The sequence below is a fragment of the Apteryx rowi genome, unplaced genomic scaffold, assembly GCF_003343035.1.
Source record: "Apteryx rowi isolate R43461 unplaced genomic scaffold, aptRow1 scaffold_113, whole genome shotgun sequence".
NCBI lineage: Eukaryota > Metazoa > Chordata > Aves > Apterygiformes > Apterygidae > Apteryx > Apteryx rowi.
The window spans coordinates 1,991,470-2,009,601 of record NW_020447342.1 but is presented as its reverse complement, the minus strand read 5'-3'; the positions used below and the strand labels follow the sequence as shown (position 1 = coordinate 2,009,601).

The 18,132-nt window shown below is 47.9% G+C and overlaps 1 protein-coding gene across 1 annotated transcript in view; it reads left to right on the top strand.

The window, feature by feature from the left end:
• Positions 1 to 18,132, top strand: part of ABCA1 (ATP binding cassette subfamily A member 1) — an 82,584-nt gene that overhangs the window by 48,128 nt on the left and 16,324 nt on the right. Inside the window, exons 9-29 of the mRNA XM_026078663.1 lie at positions 3 to 119; positions 3,547 to 3,735; positions 4,648 to 4,853; positions 4,947 to 5,123; positions 5,752 to 5,974; positions 6,349 to 6,570; positions 7,357 to 7,561; positions 8,114 to 8,227; positions 8,727 to 8,898; positions 9,475 to 9,606; positions 10,127 to 10,266; positions 10,793 to 10,930; positions 11,507 to 11,727; positions 12,186 to 12,258; positions 12,785 to 12,987; positions 14,047 to 14,095; positions 15,037 to 15,150; positions 15,502 to 15,650; positions 16,147 to 16,271; positions 16,679 to 16,777; positions 17,790 to 17,979. Of these exons, the coding sequence (XP_025934448.1) occupies positions 3 to 119; positions 3,547 to 3,735; positions 4,648 to 4,853; positions 4,947 to 5,123; positions 5,752 to 5,974; positions 6,349 to 6,570; positions 7,357 to 7,561; positions 8,114 to 8,227; positions 8,727 to 8,898; positions 9,475 to 9,606; positions 10,127 to 10,266; positions 10,793 to 10,930; positions 11,507 to 11,727; positions 12,186 to 12,258; positions 12,785 to 12,987; positions 14,047 to 14,095; positions 15,037 to 15,150; positions 15,502 to 15,650; positions 16,147 to 16,271; positions 16,679 to 16,777; positions 17,790 to 17,979 (3,258 nt within the window). The remainder of the gene's footprint in view (positions 1 to 2; positions 120 to 3,546; positions 3,736 to 4,647; positions 4,854 to 4,946; positions 5,124 to 5,751; positions 5,975 to 6,348; positions 6,571 to 7,356; positions 7,562 to 8,113; positions 8,228 to 8,726; positions 8,899 to 9,474; positions 9,607 to 10,126; positions 10,267 to 10,792; positions 10,931 to 11,506; positions 11,728 to 12,185; positions 12,259 to 12,784; positions 12,988 to 14,046; positions 14,096 to 15,036; positions 15,151 to 15,501; positions 15,651 to 16,146; positions 16,272 to 16,678; positions 16,778 to 17,789; positions 17,980 to 18,132) is intronic.

The window sequence follows — 18,132 nt, the reverse complement described above, 5'->3', positions numbered from 1 at the left end:
AGGTGAACAGGACATTCCAGGAGCTGGGTGTGTTTCGTGACCTCGGGGGGATGTGGGAGGAGATAAGCCCGAAGATTTGGACATTCATGGAAAGTAGCCAGGAAATGGACCTGATTCGGGTCAGTATGCTGTCCTTGCTATCACCATCTCCTTCTGCAAAGAGTGACAAAATATTTATTTTAGGCAGTACTTCAGTGCTGAGATGGGTAGATAAAAGATATGGATGTGACCCCTTTTCTGAGACCAATTCTGACCTTATGTTCTTGTGTGATGCTGGGCATTCCTTCGATCATGTAACACCCTGCTGTGAGCCGGAGCAGAGCATGTTTACTTGCTGTTTTTCATCTGCCTCAGCAGGGAAATGGGCTGTTTCTTCCACCCTGCTGCCCTGATGCAGTATAAATATCTGACTTGTAGCGTTTTTGTAAAACAGAGAGCAGCAGGGTTGGTGACATGTTCAGCTGCCTGTGCATGCCCTGCTSTCTCGAGCAGCTGCTTTCATGAAGGCAGCAAAGTCAGCCATGAAATGCCGAAATCAGATCCTGGAAGGTGCCAGGTGCCCTCAGGTCGATTGAGTATAGCAGGAATTGAATGCGTGTTGTGCTGGAGCTGAACCTAGACACCTGGCAGTAACTGAGCACAAGCTGTAAAAAACTCATTTGGAATTGCACGGTACACTAATATTAGTAATAACTTAGGCGCTTGCAAGGGGAGGAGCATACGTCACTCTGTGGCCAATCCCTTCATAATGTGCTGTGCATGCTAGACCATGAAGAAGGGGCTAGATCCTTYTACAAGATCAGTCTTGTTCTGATCGGACATGCTTCCCCACCAGCCTGTAGGTTCTCTGGAGCGCTGGGCCGGATGTTAGACCTGCATTACTAGGGCATTATCTGCGGATTAAAAAGACAAGTGGCTTAGCTTGCTGTTCCTTCCCCCAGGTGTAATTCTGATGAGTGAGTCTCTGCACTTCTGTACTGGTTTTTTTTTTTTGGAATCACAATGATGTAAAACTGGATTAGCAAAACCAAGAGTCAGGAAGGCAGTTCAGAGTAGCTTATACTGCCGTCTCTACAAGGCAGCTGGGTGAATGTCCTAATGCAGCTGCTGTACAGAGGAGATCTCCCCAGATCTGTTAAGCCTTGAGGTTCATTCCCTCTTTTCCCCCAATGTAATGACATGCAGAATAGTTTGTGACTTGTCATGCGGCACTTCTCCATGAACACAGCGTGTTAGAGAGGACAGAGGCATCTTTGTTATCACTCCTGTGCCTGTGGCTTGATGGAAGTTATTAGTGCGGATGCAGGCATCAGAGAGATGAGAGTCAGGCCCAGCAATTGTAAATTGAACCATTAGTGACAGAGAGCTCTGGCAGAAAGTCAGGGTTTGGATATTGGTTTGCAATCATGTGTTCTCTGAAAAGTGAATGTTGCTGCATTTTTAAACGAGCCCCAGGCTTTCCTGGGCTTGCATTTTATGCTTCTTGTTAATTCTGCTGGCTCTGGTAGGTACTTCTGGATCTTCCCAGTGGTTCAGGCTCTTCATCTGTGTTGGCACAGTAGCACAAGTCCCTTTGTCACCTGCCACAGTCCACACAGGCAGGAGTACTTCATTGCAAATGCCTGGGCAGCTCCCAGGCTGCATCCTGCTCTCCATAGAGATGGAGCACAGGTCACTTATATACAAATAAGCTAAAACATACAGCTGCCTGCTTGGGGCTTCTGTCAAGGGGGAGATCAGTCCTTTGCTGTTGGTAAGACACTGAAGTTAACATGCTATCAGGTCCTAGGTTATCATCTCCCAGCTTTCTGGGTTGTAGTATCTGTTTGGCACATTGCTTCCTGCTGAAGGAGATGAAAATGCTTTCCTCACTCATCTCTGACATTTCCACCTTGATGCTAATGCACCTGCTGACTTCAAGGAGGATGAGAAGTGTCCCTCTGAGCTGATAATGTCTCTGCTGAATGTGATGAGGCTGAGTCCCTTCCCTGCCGGTGTGGTGCCTTTCCCGCAAGGGAAGGTAGGGTGAGCTGACCTTGGGGGACCGAATGTGAAGAGAGCACAGCGCAACCGATCCCCTTTCATCCTGATTTCCCTTTCATGTGCTCTTCTTTGTCAGCTTGGCCTGTTCTGCTCTGTTTTCCTAGTTTGTGAGATTATTTTTGTAACCTTGTGACCCTGTGCTTTCTGGTTTGTTGGAAACAGCTGCGCATGGGGAAGCTYCTCACCTCTGTCCAGTGTTTCGTTCTTCGTTCTAGCAGAGATCCCATTTCCTGTTTTTATTGGTTAGGATTGCTATCATTTCCTCTCTCCCACTGACTTTTTTCCCTCCCCTCCTTTGGTTTAGCAGTATCCTTTACAATTAATGCTCCCTTCCTCCCTGTAATCCTTATGTCGTCTGCCCTACAGGCCTGGGGTCTACTGTACTGCCAGGTGCTCCTATGTGGACCATAGCTGTGTTGCACATACATGTAATGGGGAAACAACCCTTCATTAGAAAGTTAGCAGTTAGAGCAGATGAAAAAGGCACTGTCACAGATGAGAGAACAGAGGCAAGACATCAGGACTTGCCATGGCTATATCTGAATGTTACAGTAGAAAAAGATATCAGAAAGCCCTGGACCTTGGTGTTGGTATTGGTGTTTAGCACGTCAGGAATTCAGTCTCCAGCTGTGCCTGAGCCCCCCTCCATCTCAGCTGGGAGCAGAGATTTTTCTGGAGGAGGTCGGTAGAGCTCAGCAACCACTGACCGGCTGAACGCATTTCTTGCTCCCTTTTGTGCTTTGCAGGTAGAAGGTCTGTCCCTGTGTCTGCGTGCGGGTACAAGGTCTGTCCCTGGATTGGGGAAGAGATAGGGTTGCTCCCTTCTGCAGCTCCCTGCCTGCAGAGGAGCCCTGGGCACAGCTGTGGCAGCCGCAGCGCTGGGGCCGGGAGTTGCTTGCTGTGTTTTCCCAGGCCTCAGGGCTGTGCGTGGCTCTCTGCTGCCCTCTCCTTGGGAAAGATGTGGCAGGACGCGAAGGCAGCAAGCCAGCCTGCAGACCAGCTAGAGGAGGGGACCGGTAAAGCGAGGCGCCAGGAGCTGTCAGGACCGCGGCATGCTGTTCTCAATATGGAAGAGGGCCTGTCCTTTGGGAAAGTATAACTCAATCAGATGGAGTAGGCCGGCGGTGCAGGAGACGGGAGACAAAGTAATTTGCTCAGCTGTCAGTAGCCGGTGGCGGAAATGAGATGTCCTGACTCCTAGGCCAAGATTTGGCCTGTGACTCCCAGCTGGCTTTGGAGGCGGCTGGCCCTTGGTGCCGGTGCATGGCCTGTGCTGGAGGTTAGCGTTTACAGAGAGCACCTGCTTGGTCTCACCCGAAATGGGGCATTCTGCAGTTGCCTTGTGGGCAGATGGTTGCAGCTCCTGAGGGGAGTCTTGATTTAATATTCCTACACCTTTTTAAGAAGGCATTTTCTCCTGGTAATGCTGATTTTCATGATGGAGGGGGAGGTCCAACATGAATTCTCAACAGAACTATCTCCCCTTTGGAAAAATACCCGCAGACACTACTGAAAGGCAAAGATCTCTGGGACCTGCGGTTGCCTGCTTCAAACTGGACCGTGGAAGACATTGCCCGCTTCCTGTCAAAGCACCCAGAAGAGTTTGAGACGGCAAATGGCTCGGTGTACACCTGGGTGGATGCCTTCAATGAGACCGACAGGGCTGTTCAGACCATCTCCCGCTTCATGGAGGTGAGGCCGTGCTATCATGGACGAGGAGCTGGGGTGGGACAGCAGCTTGGGCTCCGCACACGCAGTGGGGTGGCTCCAGGGAAGGGAAGGTTTGTGCTCCTCCTTCTCTGCTCAGTAAACGGCCAGGCTTTAGCAGGGATGAGTGCTGAGTATTTTAGAAAATACCATTCATTTAAGTGTTTAAATATAGATGTGGGGAACCTAACTTTAGGCCTTGTTCTTGAAGCTCTCACTTTGGCCAGTGCATGTGGTTTCCCACCCAGTTGTTAACGGGTGACTGCAAGCAGCTACTCACCTCAGCAGCTCACGTTTCTGTATGGCGTTTTGGTTGGGGACTGCAGGTGAAGCTAGCAGTTGCTTTAAGTTGAGGAGGACACAGCAAGTAGTGGAATTTGTTCTAACTGTTACTCAGTCATCTCAGCAGCTGAATGCACAGGGACAGGCCTCAGACTGTCAGGGGCCTGGTCCAAAGTCTTTGGGAGTCTCTCCACAGATTTTTAGATGCTTTGGACCAAACCTTGTATAGTGGTAACAGAGAAAATAAGCCCCCATCTATGGAAATTGATGCTTGGATGGGATCCTATAGGCACGCTACAATGCTACCTAATCTCTTGTCTAGAAAATACCATTGCTGGGGTCTTTCTCAGTGCTACCTGTTTGACTGGCAGATGACCATCAAGCAGGAAAGATTGATGGCTCTAGCAACGCATTGGGCTACCATGAGCCCTTGCAAAATAATCCAGCATTGCAGCCTTTTCTTGGGCATGGCATTAGCATTGCAGAGTTCTCCTTTTTTCTCCCTCCCAAACTTAAACAAAGCATGTTCTGGTTTGATAACCTGATCCCATAAATATGCACCCTGTCTGTAGTGTAACCATAACTCCCTGGGCTTCCAAATCTGTTCCTCTGTAGTGTGTCAACTTGGATAAACTGGAGCCTGTGGCAACAGAAGTCCGGCTTATAAATAAGTCCTTGGAGCTGCTGGATGAAAGGAGGTTCTGGGCTGGCATCGTCTTCACTGAAATAGCTCCTAACAGCGTAGAGCTCCCTCATCATGTCAAATACAAGATACGCATGGACATTGACAACGTGGAAAGGACCAACAAGATAAAGGATGGGTGAGTCCTGATTGACTGCTGTAGGAGCAGTCTCTCATGGGGGCTGAGCTGGTTAAGGGTTTCTAATTGAAGGGTTTTGTACTCTCGGCTCAGGTACTGGGATCCTGGTCCCCGGGCTGACCCCTTTGAGGACATGCGCTATGTTTGGGGAGGCTTTGCCTACCTGCAGGATGTGGTGGAACAGGCCATCATCAGAGTGCAGACAGGCACGGAGAAGACGACAGGAGTTTATGTGCAGCAGATGCCCTATCCGTGTTACGTGGATGACATGTACGTATGCAGGCTTTGTTGAAAGCTCCCAGGAGCATGGCAGCTTTGGAGGCATGGGCTTCTGTTGCTCCTCAGAGGTGGCTTAGCATGTCCCTCATAATCAGTGTGGGAGCAGATCTCCTTAGCCCCCCTAATGCCTCGAATTAGTGCTTCTGCACATAGCACTGAGGACTTAGGGATATGTAATGACTTGTGGAGCCCTTCCCCAGAAAGCTCTGTGCAGGACTTAGGTACAGGGTGGAAGGATAACAACAGCAATGTGTTCCAGAGATGTTCCCATATCCCCAGTCCTGATACAGTCAAGGGTAGCACACTGGGGAAAAAGCAGAGACAGAGTGGAAAAAGGACAGTTGAGAGCAGTCCCCAGGCAAGGCAGCTCTTTGCACCTGCTGTTTCCCTAAGATGGAATTGCAACTCCAGCTCCTGCTCTGGGCTGGCAATGTGCCCTAGACCCACCAGTGTGGCCTCATGGTGAGGCACTGATCCTATGTCATGCTCTGCACAAGGGCTGCTCTGTACAGTGAAGCCTTAGCCGTCTCCATGCCCTGCTAGACCTTGTATTGTATCTGCAGCTGCATTGACACTTCTCACTCCCTGCTCTCCTGGCCCCTTTCCTTCCCACTCTCAGATTTCTGCGTGTCATGAGCCGCTCCATGCCCCTCTTCATGACTCTGGCCTGGATCTACTCAGTGGCTGTGATAATCAAGGGTATCGTGTACGAGAAGGAAGCCCGACTGAAGGAGACAATGAGGATTATGGGCCTAGACAATGGCATCCTGTGGCTAAGCTGGTTCATTAGCAGCCTCATCCCTCTCCTGATGAGCGCTGGCCTGCTGGTTCTGATCCTCAAGGTGAGGTCACTGGGGCGGTCTCTCTCTTGCCCTCCATTCCTTGGCAAACAGCATTTAGACCCTTACTGGCCCCTAGCCCACTAACCACAGATCTGTACTGGCACTGTGGAGGGGGTAGTGGGTGTGGATTGGCCAGCAACCCTTTGGGAGCAGGTTTTTGGGACCAGGGCTGAGCTGTTGAAAATGACAAGAGGCTCTATAACATATTCTCTCAATGCTCTTCAAAATGTGCCTCTGTTCCTGTCCCACTTCTGGGAAGGCTGCTGTACTGTGCAAATTGTAGTGACCCCAGCTTCCCCTGAGCTGCACCTCTACAGACTGCCTATATTGGAGAGTCCTTTCAAAGCCTGACGCACATCTTGTTCTCCTGCCAGATGGGGAATCTGCTGCCGTACAGCGACCCTAGCGTGGTGTTTGTTTTCCTCTCCATCTTTGCCGTTGTGACCATACTCCAGTGCTTCCTTATCAGCACCTTGTTCTCCAGGGCCAACCTGGCAGCTGCCTGTGGGGGCATTGTCTACTTCACGCTGTACCTGCCCTACGTGCTGTGTGTTGCCTGGCAGGACTATGTCAGCTTCTCGCTCAAGATCTTTGCGGTGAGTCTTGAGGATGCTGTCCTGGGCACTGGTCCTCTGCCGCTATGGCACCCAGCAGCTCTCTAGTCCAACAGTGATATTTGAGGGGRCAACAGGAAGATGATTTTTCTGTATAAGAGCCTACCAAGGCTGGGCCTGGTGAAAAAGCTGATAGAACCTATTGAGCTGATAGAACCTACCTGGGAGGGTTTTGTTGGCTTCATCAGGAGAAATAATTCAGCCACGTTAGGCTCCCTAAATCTCTGTGTACCGTGATGATGCTGAACTACTAGACATGCAGGCCATTGTGGAGAAGAAGTTTTTGGTATGGTCAACAGAGGCCAGCAGAGGCTGCAATCAGTGATAGGATTTTAGAGGCAGAGTGCTGCAGTTGTATCTTGCCCTTCTGAAGTTTATAGTAGTTAAACTTCTTGATTTCTGATGCAGCACGATTTGCTATCCTTTTTTCAGAAGGAACAAGCTGGCTTCTTTCTTCTCCATAATATTTCTTAACTGTCTAGAGAAGGTGGCTGTTGATGATGTCTTCCTTCACATAAAAATCCAAGGAGCAAGAGAAGGAATATGAAAACAAACTGAATTCTGAGTGTTAGTCCAGCTTCAGACTCTCCCTGCTTGCAAAATATGGAACTAAAACTTAGTCAACCACTCCTTCTCTGCAAACCTGGTCACACTACTGAGACCTTTGACTTTTCCTGTGAGGCTCTGGGCCATGTCCCATAGCCCAGAGTACTTGATAGTTCAGTACCTGTGGAAAGCTTAATGCATGTTCATGCTTCCCATTTGCAGAGCCTGCTGTCTCCAGTAGCTTTTGGCTTCGGTTGTGAGTACTTTGCACTGTTTGAGGAGCAAGGAGTTGGTGTACAGTGGGACAACTTCTTCGAGAGCCCATTGGAAGAAGATGGCTTTAGCATCACCACATCAGCTGTCATGATGTTGTTTGACACCTTCCTATATGGGGTCATGACCTGGTACATTGAGTCTGTCTTCCCAGGTGAGGTTTGCTTCTGGGGGAGCGCTATGCCATCATATTTTTACATAGATCCTCTGTTTCTACTCCTTTCTCAGGATGCTATATTGGGCCCATTTTTAGACAGAGCTGCAGAAAGGTCATGGAGGAAAATCCCACACCAGCAACACTGCAAGGCTATTGCTCCTAATTGCTGTGACTGTTTCCCAGCACAGGGACCRTGTCCCATTGTAGTGATGGCTGGGCTAGCACAGAAGCTTTGCTCTGTTTCAGCTGGTCCCTTCTCTGAACTGATACTTCTGCAAACAGGGCTGAAGAAGAAGAGTTGAGAGCATCAGCACCACACATGGGTGCTTAGCAACCCTTCTAGTACAGGTCCCCTAAACCTAAAGTGAAGTTTGAGAAAAGATTGCACTTATATGAAATACTGGTAGTATCTTCATCAAGGCAGATTTCCTTAGTCCTGTCTAACCTGAATGCCTGCTGGGGGTGGAATATTTCCCTACCTGTCCTAAAAGCTGACCTGAGAAAAGGGACTGCTGTAACTGAGCTCCTGTAATACTCTTCCCTGTTTAGGCCAGTATGGGATTCCCAGACCCTGGTACTTTCCTTTCACAAAGTCCTATTGGTTTGGTGAGGAACCACAGGACAGGCAGCATCCTCATCCTGACCAAAAGGGGCCTTCAGAAGGTAAGTTCTGGATGCAAAGAGCCTTTTTGCGGTGAAGTGGTGAGGTCTCTCTGTTTGAAAGCAGAGTCTGAAAGCCAGCAAGACCAGCATGGCTAAGGTGAAATTGGTTGTTCCTGTGTCTGTTATCGCATTTTAGGCACACCAACTAGGTGGGTGTAACCAGATAAACCTGGGGGGGCACCTGGCCAACTTGAGTGCAGGAAGGGAGGGTAGGTGGGTATTCCAGCCTTGTGGAGTTCGGTAGGCCTCCCATTTTTGCTGACCTTGGTGGCACCTGAGATCTGATCCCCGTACAGTGCAAATGTCCAAATGAAGCCAGTGAAATGAAAAGAGCTAAAGGGCAATATCTATGGGAGGTTCCTGTCCCAGAGGAAGAAATGTGGGAAGTTCTTCATATAGCTCATTACTCCATGGATCTCAACAGACTGGGGAATGTGACACAATTACATGGCACTGGAAAATCCATCTCACACTCCAGTTTACTCTGTTTTGTTTGCAGTGTGCAAGGAGGAAGAGCCCATGCATCTGAGCCTTGGGGTTTCCATCCAGAACCTGGTCAAAGTTTATCGTGATGGCAAGAAAGTTGCTGTAGATGGTCTCACACTGAACTTCTATGAAGGGCAAATCACCTCCTTTCTGGGACATAATGGAGCAGGGAAAACCACTACCATGTAAGAGCAACATAATGCTTTAAGGTGATGGGGAAAGTGGCTCTCAGTCCTACTATCCTCATCAGTATGCTGCAGGTAGCCATACAGACGCAGTGCACAGAGCTGGTGTAAACTAGGGTGCTCTGATGATTCCAGTGGAGTTCTGCTGAGTTGATCTACCTGCGTGGCTGTCTTGGAAGGTACACAGATACCAGGGACTGAAATGCTCTGAACTGGAGGTACCTCAGGTTCAGATTGAGGTTGTGCCTGAATGCATCTGCTGGCAGCATTTTGCAGTAATCCCATTTGTGATTCTGCTTTATCAGCATAAGGAAATGAATAGGGCCTGAAAGCATGGGAAGCTTTTAAGGAGAGGAAAAGACATTTCCTTTGAGTAGAGTCATGCGGGTGTGCTTTGATCACAGCGTTAAAGCCATTGGAGCTGGATTCTATCCATTAGTGAGATGTTTCTCAGGCTGGTTTCCTGATGTGGGAGTTCCTCAGGGTTTCCACCCATTTGTCATTCATTCATGCTGATATGTACAACAACCACTTCCTAGTGGCAGAACCTGCTTATCTGTTGTCTTTGTCGTTCAGGTCCATCTTGACTGGCTTGTTTCCTCCAACCTCGGGTACAGCCTTCATCCTGGGCAAAGATATCCGCTCTGAGCTCAGCACCATCAGGCAGAATCTGGGTGTCTGTCCACAACACAACGTCCTGTTTGACTTGTGAGTAGCATCCATGCGATGCAGGGCCAGTGATACCCAGCAGACATTTGAGTTCTTTAGGAGACGCTAGTGTACTTTCAATTAGGACAGTGCTATTTTTAGCTGTGTATTTGGTGTGAGGCAGCAGGTTGGTGTCAGATGGTACAGGGACATTCTGTTTATAAGTGGGTTCAAATGTGCCTGTGAATTAGCAACAAGATCCTGCACTTTCATCTTTCTCCTCTCTTTGAAGAAATATGCTCCACTCAGCTTAGCTAGGCCGAATGTTTTCACCTGCCTAGTGATTGGGGACGTTTTGGGTACCCTGTCAAGAACCTTGAAAGGAGCACCATTTATATTGGTGCTGAACAGCCACACTGAAATCGGGCCCAAGCTGAGCACACCTGATCCCTAGTTACTTCCTGAAACCTCAGTCTTGAGAGATGTTTTCCCAGGCAAACAAACATACCTGCCTTAATGCAAGGGATGAATCCCAGCATGATTATTTCAGCTGTGCTCTGAGTCTGCCCTTGTCCCCTAGGCTGACTGTGGAAGAGCACATCTGGTTCTATGCTCGTCTCAAAGGGCTGCCGGAAAAGAAGGTGAAAGAGGAAATGGAGCAGATGGCAATGGATGTTGGTTTGCCTCACAAACTCAAAGCTAGAACAAGCAAACTCTCTGGTAGGTTCAGCTGCTTCTACATTTCTCAACTGCTCCCCAGGCTCCAGAGAACCCTCTCAGGAGGGCTTGACAGAGGTTGGCTTCCGTATTGAAAACCCTGACATAGCTCATCACTGCTGCCTCTGATTCGCTTCCGCTGGAGGGGAGTCTCTTCAGGACCTATTCCTGCAGCTCCAGCTGTAGATACCTGTGCTCCAGATCCTCAAAAATGGTTAGGTCCCTGAGCTGGGGACTTGTTACTGCTGGTTTTAAGATGCCGTGTGATCCATTTATGGAAGGGTTTGCATGACAGGGTTTGCTGCAGTACGAGAAGAAGTGGACTCCACTGGGGAAAAACTGTCCAGCTGATTTATTCCCTGCCCTGCAGGTGATGAGACCCTGCCGGGCCTGAAACAGCAGCAGCACTTGATCTTATCAGTGTGCAATTCTGCTTTCTCTGGGAGAGCTCAATTTTCACCTTGATGCAACAGGTGCTGCTCCCCTGCTCACTGTGTAGGCCTGAACACCTCTTTCTTGTGCCTGTCAGGTGGCATGCAGAGGAAGCTGTCAGTTGCCTTAGCCTTTGTTGGTGGCTCCAAGGTTGTCATTTTGGATGAACCCACAGCTGGGGTGGACCCTTACTCTCGCAGAGGGATATGGGAATTGCTGCTGAAGTATCGGCAAGGTGGGTGTTCTTATTCCTTGCTCCCAGTGAATGTGGTACTGAAAGCAAAAGGAAATCAGTCTATGATTTATGACTGTTTGGGGAGCTAGTGGGTTCTCAAGATAGCAATGTGTCTTTGCAAATCTGTTGTTGCCTGCGTTGAAGGTAGGAACAAAGATCATGAAGGACACGTGTACTCTGATCCCTCACTCACCCGCCCTTTTTTCTCATCCTGTTCATGTCAGAGTGCTCATGAACAAGCCAGGTTCCTCACTGGGCTATGAGAGTAGCTAAGATCAGAAATCCTCCCTCACTGTGCTGCAGAGTCCCTCTTGCTCTGTGCAGCCTTACTTGCTGACATGAGACCAACTTGCTTCAGCTGAGCATGAGAAGGGCCTGTGGAGAGTGGGGAGAATCCAATTGTGACATCCCTGTGGGCCATTTCCTTACTGCTGACCTCATTCAAAGGAGCCTGGACTTGTGGGATAAATCTCCCACCCAACTTTATGGCAAGAGCCAGATGACTGTGGCCTTTCCTAGCTTAGAGACATGGATGCGGTTAACTTAATGGCAGTGTCTTCTTTTGCCTGTTTCCAGGACGGACAATCATTCTCTCCACACACCACATGGATGAGGCAGACATTTTGGGGGACCGGATTGCCATCATTTCTCATGGCAAGCTGTGCTGTGTTGGCTCTTCTCTGTTCCTGAAGAACCAACTGGGAACAGGCTATTATTTGACCCTGGTGAAGAAGGACGTGGATTCCTCTCTGAGCTCCTGCCGAAACAGCAGCAGCACTGTGTCTTATCTGAAAAAGGTACAGCTATCCACTTCTGCTCATGTTTGTCCTTCTTGCTTGAAATCTTAGGCTTATGGGAAGCAGCAGGGTATAATGTGTTGAAGAGAAATCACTTATTCTTTAAAAACAGTGATTTGCTTTTGTATGTACTACCTCAGATCACATCTAATTAAACCTTTGCATGGGAAGAACACTTCCATTATAGTTTCTCTTAATGCCATTGCTTCCAAGGTTGATTGGAAAGATATAGAACAGAGTAAATACACCCTTTTGTAACATTTATTTCTATTACTGTGACTTCTTACTTGTATTTAAACTCTTTGCAATGGTATGTCACCTTTACATTCTAAGTCCTCTATGGAGTAGCCAGCGTGCTGCACCATCTGATTGGAGTTACAAAGAGAGTGTAGCATCTAGGCGGGTCCCGTTTTTAATTAAACAGCAAAAATAATGATTGCCTTTTTTTTTATGACCAGGATGATAGCGTCTCCCAGAGCAGCTCTGATGCTGGCCTTGGCAGTGACCATGAAAGTGACACCTTGACAATAGGTGAGGCCTGGAAAAAGAATGTGCGAGATTCAGTCTCAATGCTAACATTTCTCTTTCTTTGACCTTGGACAATTGCCTTAACCTTGTTGTGGCCCTGTTTAGCTACAATCTTGGATGGATTGTGAAATTCATAGAACTAGTATTTTTAAATCCACAGATATTCATATATTTTTCTTAGGAGCCATTTTGGGTTCATGTTGACCTGAAATTTAATAGCCATCARAGATGATGTGCTTGCTAAGCCTGTTGGCAATATGTGAAGTTTGCTGTTGAACTTTAAATCCATGATTTGCAAGGCTGCCATTGGCATTTAAAAGTTCTCCCAAATTCTGCAAACAAACAGAAGAGCTAAGTTCAGGTCCAAGCTTATCCTAGGTATGGAACAGAAGCCAGTTTTTCCATGGAGGTGTGCTGGTTTCCAGAGATGTCCCATTTTCCCTCCTTTCCTTCTGCAAAGTTTTTCAGACCCTGAGCTCTTTTCTCCACAGAGTGAGGTGAATGTCATCTTTTCCTTTGATTTTTCTAGATGTCTCTGCAATCTCAAATCTGATTACAAAACACGTTCCTGAGGCTAGGCTGGTGGAGGACATTGGCCATGAGTTAACCTATGTCTTGCCATACAAAGCTGCTAAAGAGGGGGCTTTTGTGGAGCTCTTCCATGAAATTGATGACCGTCTCTCAGATCTTGGCATTTCCAGCTATGGCATTTCTGAAACCACTCTGGAGGAGGTGAGTGAGCTGAAGCTTTTCTTTTGACTTAGACTAGGTAAAATAAACGATTGCAGAAATAAGAGCAAGACCAGTCCTGTTTCTTCTTCCTGTAAGCATCTGCCAATTCATCATGGGACAGGCAGCTCTGTGTTCCTCTCCAGGTGATTCTCTTTGACCCTGTTTCTATGTGTGCTCTCAGAAAAGCATTAAAACCCGAGATGTAGTATAGGCAGGCACAGGTCCTCTCTAGTCAGCTGGACTTCAGTGAGGTGCCATGTGATGAAAGGCCACAAACTGGCTCCTGATGGCTGTGTGCAAGTCTGATGACTGTGTGTCTTTGAGGTATTTTTTTAGGAATGCTTCTTTTTGCACTTAACTGAAAAGGCCCGTTTCAATACTGGAGACTTGCTTTTTGTAGGAACCCTTAAGCCATATCCCCTCATCAGGGACATTTTTAGGATTGTTCCTTGTGACTTTATTACACCTTATAAGTGTCGCTTTCACTTATCACACAAGTATCAAGCACTTTATCCCAGATTATCTGAAATGGCATTGCATTTCTTAACAGTAATGAAGAAAGCTCAGCTGATTATTGTTGTCCCTTGTTTAGAAGGCCCTGGGTGTAGTCTTTCTGTAGCTGCACAGGCCTCACTGCTGTTATCTGCAGTTTGAAAATCAGGTCTTTCTGATTTAGGACACACAGGCGACAAGATCCACAAAGATGTGTACTCCAACATGAGTAGGCGCATCAGTGTTTTTTAACTAGAAGGAAGGTGGAGATCCATGAATTTAGTACCAAGGTTTCTCTCTGAGGCACAGGAAATAGCTTTTGTTTGAGATTTACTGAGAACTGACATTGGAAAGGGGGAAAAGGCTGATATGTGGTTATCGGCTATACTCCTAGAGGTTGGAGAGGAGCCACAAAATCCATACCCCATCACCTAGGGGACAAATCCCATGTCCTCTGTTCTCATGCTGCAACTGTCAGTCTTGGGCTCTGTCATGGCATTGCCTGAAGCAGTCCCCATAATACTGCTCCAGTTCTGATTTTCACTGACACTTATCATTGCCTTTCAGATCTTCCTCAAAGTGGCTGATGATAGCGGCGTGGATGCAGAAACATCAGGTGAGCATGGTCGTCTCCTACACCATTGAAGGGGACGTCAGGGAGCAGTTGCCTCATGGCATGGGATTTGTGTTGTTTAAGCACATAGCTGACAAGGCCTAGGTGTTTCAGAAGTAAAATCTCAGCGCAGAGCATAGCTCCTTGGAGAGAAAAAGGTTATATCAAATGAGGAGTGTTCCTGTTTTCTGTCGGTAGCTTTGTGCAGGTGGGTGACCTCTGTGTATGGTAGTGTGACCAGCTGTACAGTGACACATGCCCAGATGTGGTAGGTCCTATTTAAATTTGAATTGGAGCACTCCTGTGGTAACATTTTTGAGAACTCAAAATATTTGTTATTAGTACACTTAAAGTGTGCTGGTATTACTGTTATCTTCTATTGACTCAGTGGTAACATGTTTATTTTATAAGAGTGGAGAGTTTCTAGTTTCTGAGTGTATCGTGACACTATTGTGTGCTCTGACGAAAAGAAAAACTCTGACAGGGTCAGACCAGAATAGGGACCCACTGACTTTTTCTCTTTGCTCTGAGAGTGGCTCGTTGTCCTGAGTGCTCATACCAACATTTCCCAATAAACTAATACCAGCAACTTGCGCTTGTTTTCACATGCATCTGAAGTGAGCATTTTCTTACTGTGAGAGCAGCCTGCCTGCATGGCTAAATAGAAAAAACAGAATATGTCCAGTGTACTGGAAGAAGCTTCTAGGACAACAGCAAAAAAATGGTGCATAAGACACGTGATCCTTTGCAGAATGGCAGTGATGGTTTTAATTTTTCTCGCACTGGAATCACTCCAGCCCAGCTCCTCAGTTTGCAAATGGGAGTCATACAGAATGAAAATTATATTGCTTTGCTTTCTCTGGGGCTAATTGAAGCCTGAAGAGGTTCATTATCCTGATTAACTGAAGCAGTTGAGCTAACCATAACTGCATTACCATCTTCAGATGGGACCCTGCCAGCCAGAAGGAACAGGCGTGTGTTTGGAGACAGACAGAGCTGCCTTCGTCCATTTACAGAGGATGATGCATTTGATCCTAATGATTCAGACATAGATCCAGGTATTGCTGGGACTCAAGCCTGCTTTCTTCTTGTGGACACTCTTTCACATTATAAATAGTGCTGATCACAAGGCTGAGACTGCCGAAGGGGTGGTGGCCTTTTTGCGTTTAGAAATAGTGGGCAGTGTGATATCTACAGCCTGCTCCCTCCTCACATCAAGGCTTGGAGAGAGAATGGTGAAATACATACATGTGAGAGTGTCTCTGTTGTCCTCTCCCCTCACTATCTCCTTCTTGGACAAGTGAGAGTAGCTGGTCCCACCATTGCCCCATGCCTCCAGCAAAAAAGTGGCCAGGAAACATCCTTGTGAGCGTATGAATGAGGGTCGTTTTTTTGCTCATTGCCAGCAGAGTCCAGGGAGACTGACCTTCTCAGTGGGATGGATGGGAAGGGCTCCTACCAGATGAAGGGCTGGAAGCTCACCCAGCAGCAGTTCGTGGCTCTCCTGTGGAAGAGGCTGCTCATCGCCAAGCGAAGCCGGAAGGGCTTCTTTGCTCAGGTGAGAGCGTCCAGCGTGTGCAGGGCCCCATGGCTGGGATGGCGTTGGGCCCTGTGTTGAGTTCAGGGTTGAAGGTGGGCAGCAAACCTCAAGACAATCCAAGGCCCTAAAACTGGTCTTCATTACCCAWGTCAGCAAAAGGAGGCCTGTGCAAGTTGTTTTATCTTTGCTTTTGTTGTTGTTGTGAAGCAGTGAGAGAGAAAGGAGTTAGATGATAACCAGGTTGTTAGAGCACTCACAGGAAGGATCAAATCCAAACTCTGCCTTTTGAGAGCAGCAATTGGAGGCTAAATCCTCTGCATCCAAATGAGTTTCCTGATTGCATGCCAGGATAAGTCTGTCTTGGTGTCTAGAGATGCCTTGGTAAATCATAAAAGACTTTCTGGGAAAATTGTGATTGAAAAAGCCTTGACCCATGAAATGACTCACCTGAAGCTGCTGATGTTTCTGGGAATATTCACTTTAAAGAGGGTTTGCTCTCCCCTTGCAATTTCAGATCGTGCTGCCAGCTGTGTTTGTGTGTATCGCTCTCATGTTCAGCCTGATTGTTCCTCCCTTCGGGAAGTATCCCAGCTTGGAATTGCAGCCCTGGATGTATGATGAGCAGTACACTTTTATCAGGTACATTTTTTGTAGCCAGGATATGGTGCTAAATCCTACAATTCTGTTCTTTTATGCTAACCTTTACTAAGATCTTTAGCAGATTATTTAAATTTGTTTTTGTGCCTAGCTCCAAAGCACAGTTTGACAGAATCCTTTTATTATGTTTTTAGACCTTTAAATGCCAGCTCTGACCACTAGCCATACCCATTTCTGAATGGTGCTAGGACTCTAGTAATACTTTGCACAAAGATAAATGATGACCAGAAGTGTGTTTGTGTGCCCAGGCCAAGTGTTCTGCAGAGGAAAATCTCCACCCATTTTCCCTTTCCTGAATTTTTTCTCCATGTTGAGTCTTGCCCTCCTCCTGTTTTTGCTGTGTGCCCATTACTCAATGACCTGATGGCATTTCTCTGCTGTACCCGTAGCAATGACGCTCCGGATGATGCAGGCACTCAGAAGCTTTTGGATGCACTTCTCAATAAGCCTGGCTTCGGGACACGCTGTATGCAGGGACGCGGCATCCCGTAAGTAAAACTACAGCCTGGGAAGGACCAGCCCCAGCTTCTAATGACCCTGTAGACATAACCAGCTTCAGGGGATGCTACTCATGCATAGCCAGGGAAGGCTTTAAGCCAAAAGGGTTGCAAATTATTTTTTTTTTTCTGCTCGAGACCTTCTAGAAAGTTGCCAGCACCAAGCAGGGTCTGAGTGCAAGCCTTGACTGAGAGAGGTGGAAAGGAGATAGAAGTCTCTTCCTTGAGTTACTGGTGTAGTCCAGAACGTGGAAGAAGGGGCTAGTCATGTTACTCTGTGTTTTTCTCTGCAGCTATTTGCACTCCACAATCTTCTGTTTCCACCTGCACTAGAAACCCTGGTTAGCAGCCCCCACAAACTCCAGCAGATGGGGTGGGGAGCCTGGGGGCATGGATATCGTTTCTTCGCTCTGCCGCTGGCTTGCTGCACGGTCTTGGGCAAAGATGGGAAAGGGGGTGAGGGTGGGAGCCCCCTGCCCTGTCACTGGCCTGTGGAGGGGAAGTAAGCTGTGTCCTGCCAAATGAGCACAGGAGCTGGGTCCTTCCACCCACGGGCACTGGTAGGAGGCTGCAGATTATCTGCCTGCTAACGCTACCTGAGGGAAATGCAGCACCCTGGTATTGCAGAGGTGTCATCCAAGAAATGGCTGTCTGCTATGGGTTTCTCCCAAGTCTGGATGCTGTGTGTGCTGGGACTGGCTGAAATGAAGCACTCGGCATGCCCTGGGAGGCATGAGAGGAAGGGGACATCCAGCACTACCCGGTGCTGGCCAAACTCGGTCTCTCTGAACCCAGTGGAAGCTTCTGTTAGAAGCTGCAGGGCTCGGTCTGTTATTCTGAGCTGTTTGTTTCCATGGGCTCAGGCTCCTTTGAAAGCCAACTGCATATAGCAGCCTTCCTCTCCTCACAGGGAACATGGTTTCTGTGATTAAATTACTTACAAGCAAAGGTTGTCATAGTTGTTTTAAAAACGTGCATTTGCCTTGACTCTGTCCCGAYGCAGAGATACTCCTTGCACTGTTGGGCAGAGGGAATGGACCACAACGTCGGTCCCAGAGTCCGTCCTGGACATCTTCCTGAAAGGCAACTGGAGCATGGAGAACCCTTCCCCATCATGCGAGTGCAGCAATGAGAAGATCAAGAAGATGCTGCCTGTATGTCCCCCTGGTGCAGGCGGGCTGCCTCCTCCACAGGTAGGAGAGAGCTCAGATGGTCCTGCAGGGAGGGTCATCCCTGCAGAGCCAAGAGGCTGGTGATGATTGTGTGTGTAGCACTGAGCACAGTTCATCTGACTCAGCGTCTGCATTTTCTGATTGACATTTTTCTATGTTTCTCTGGTGACACCA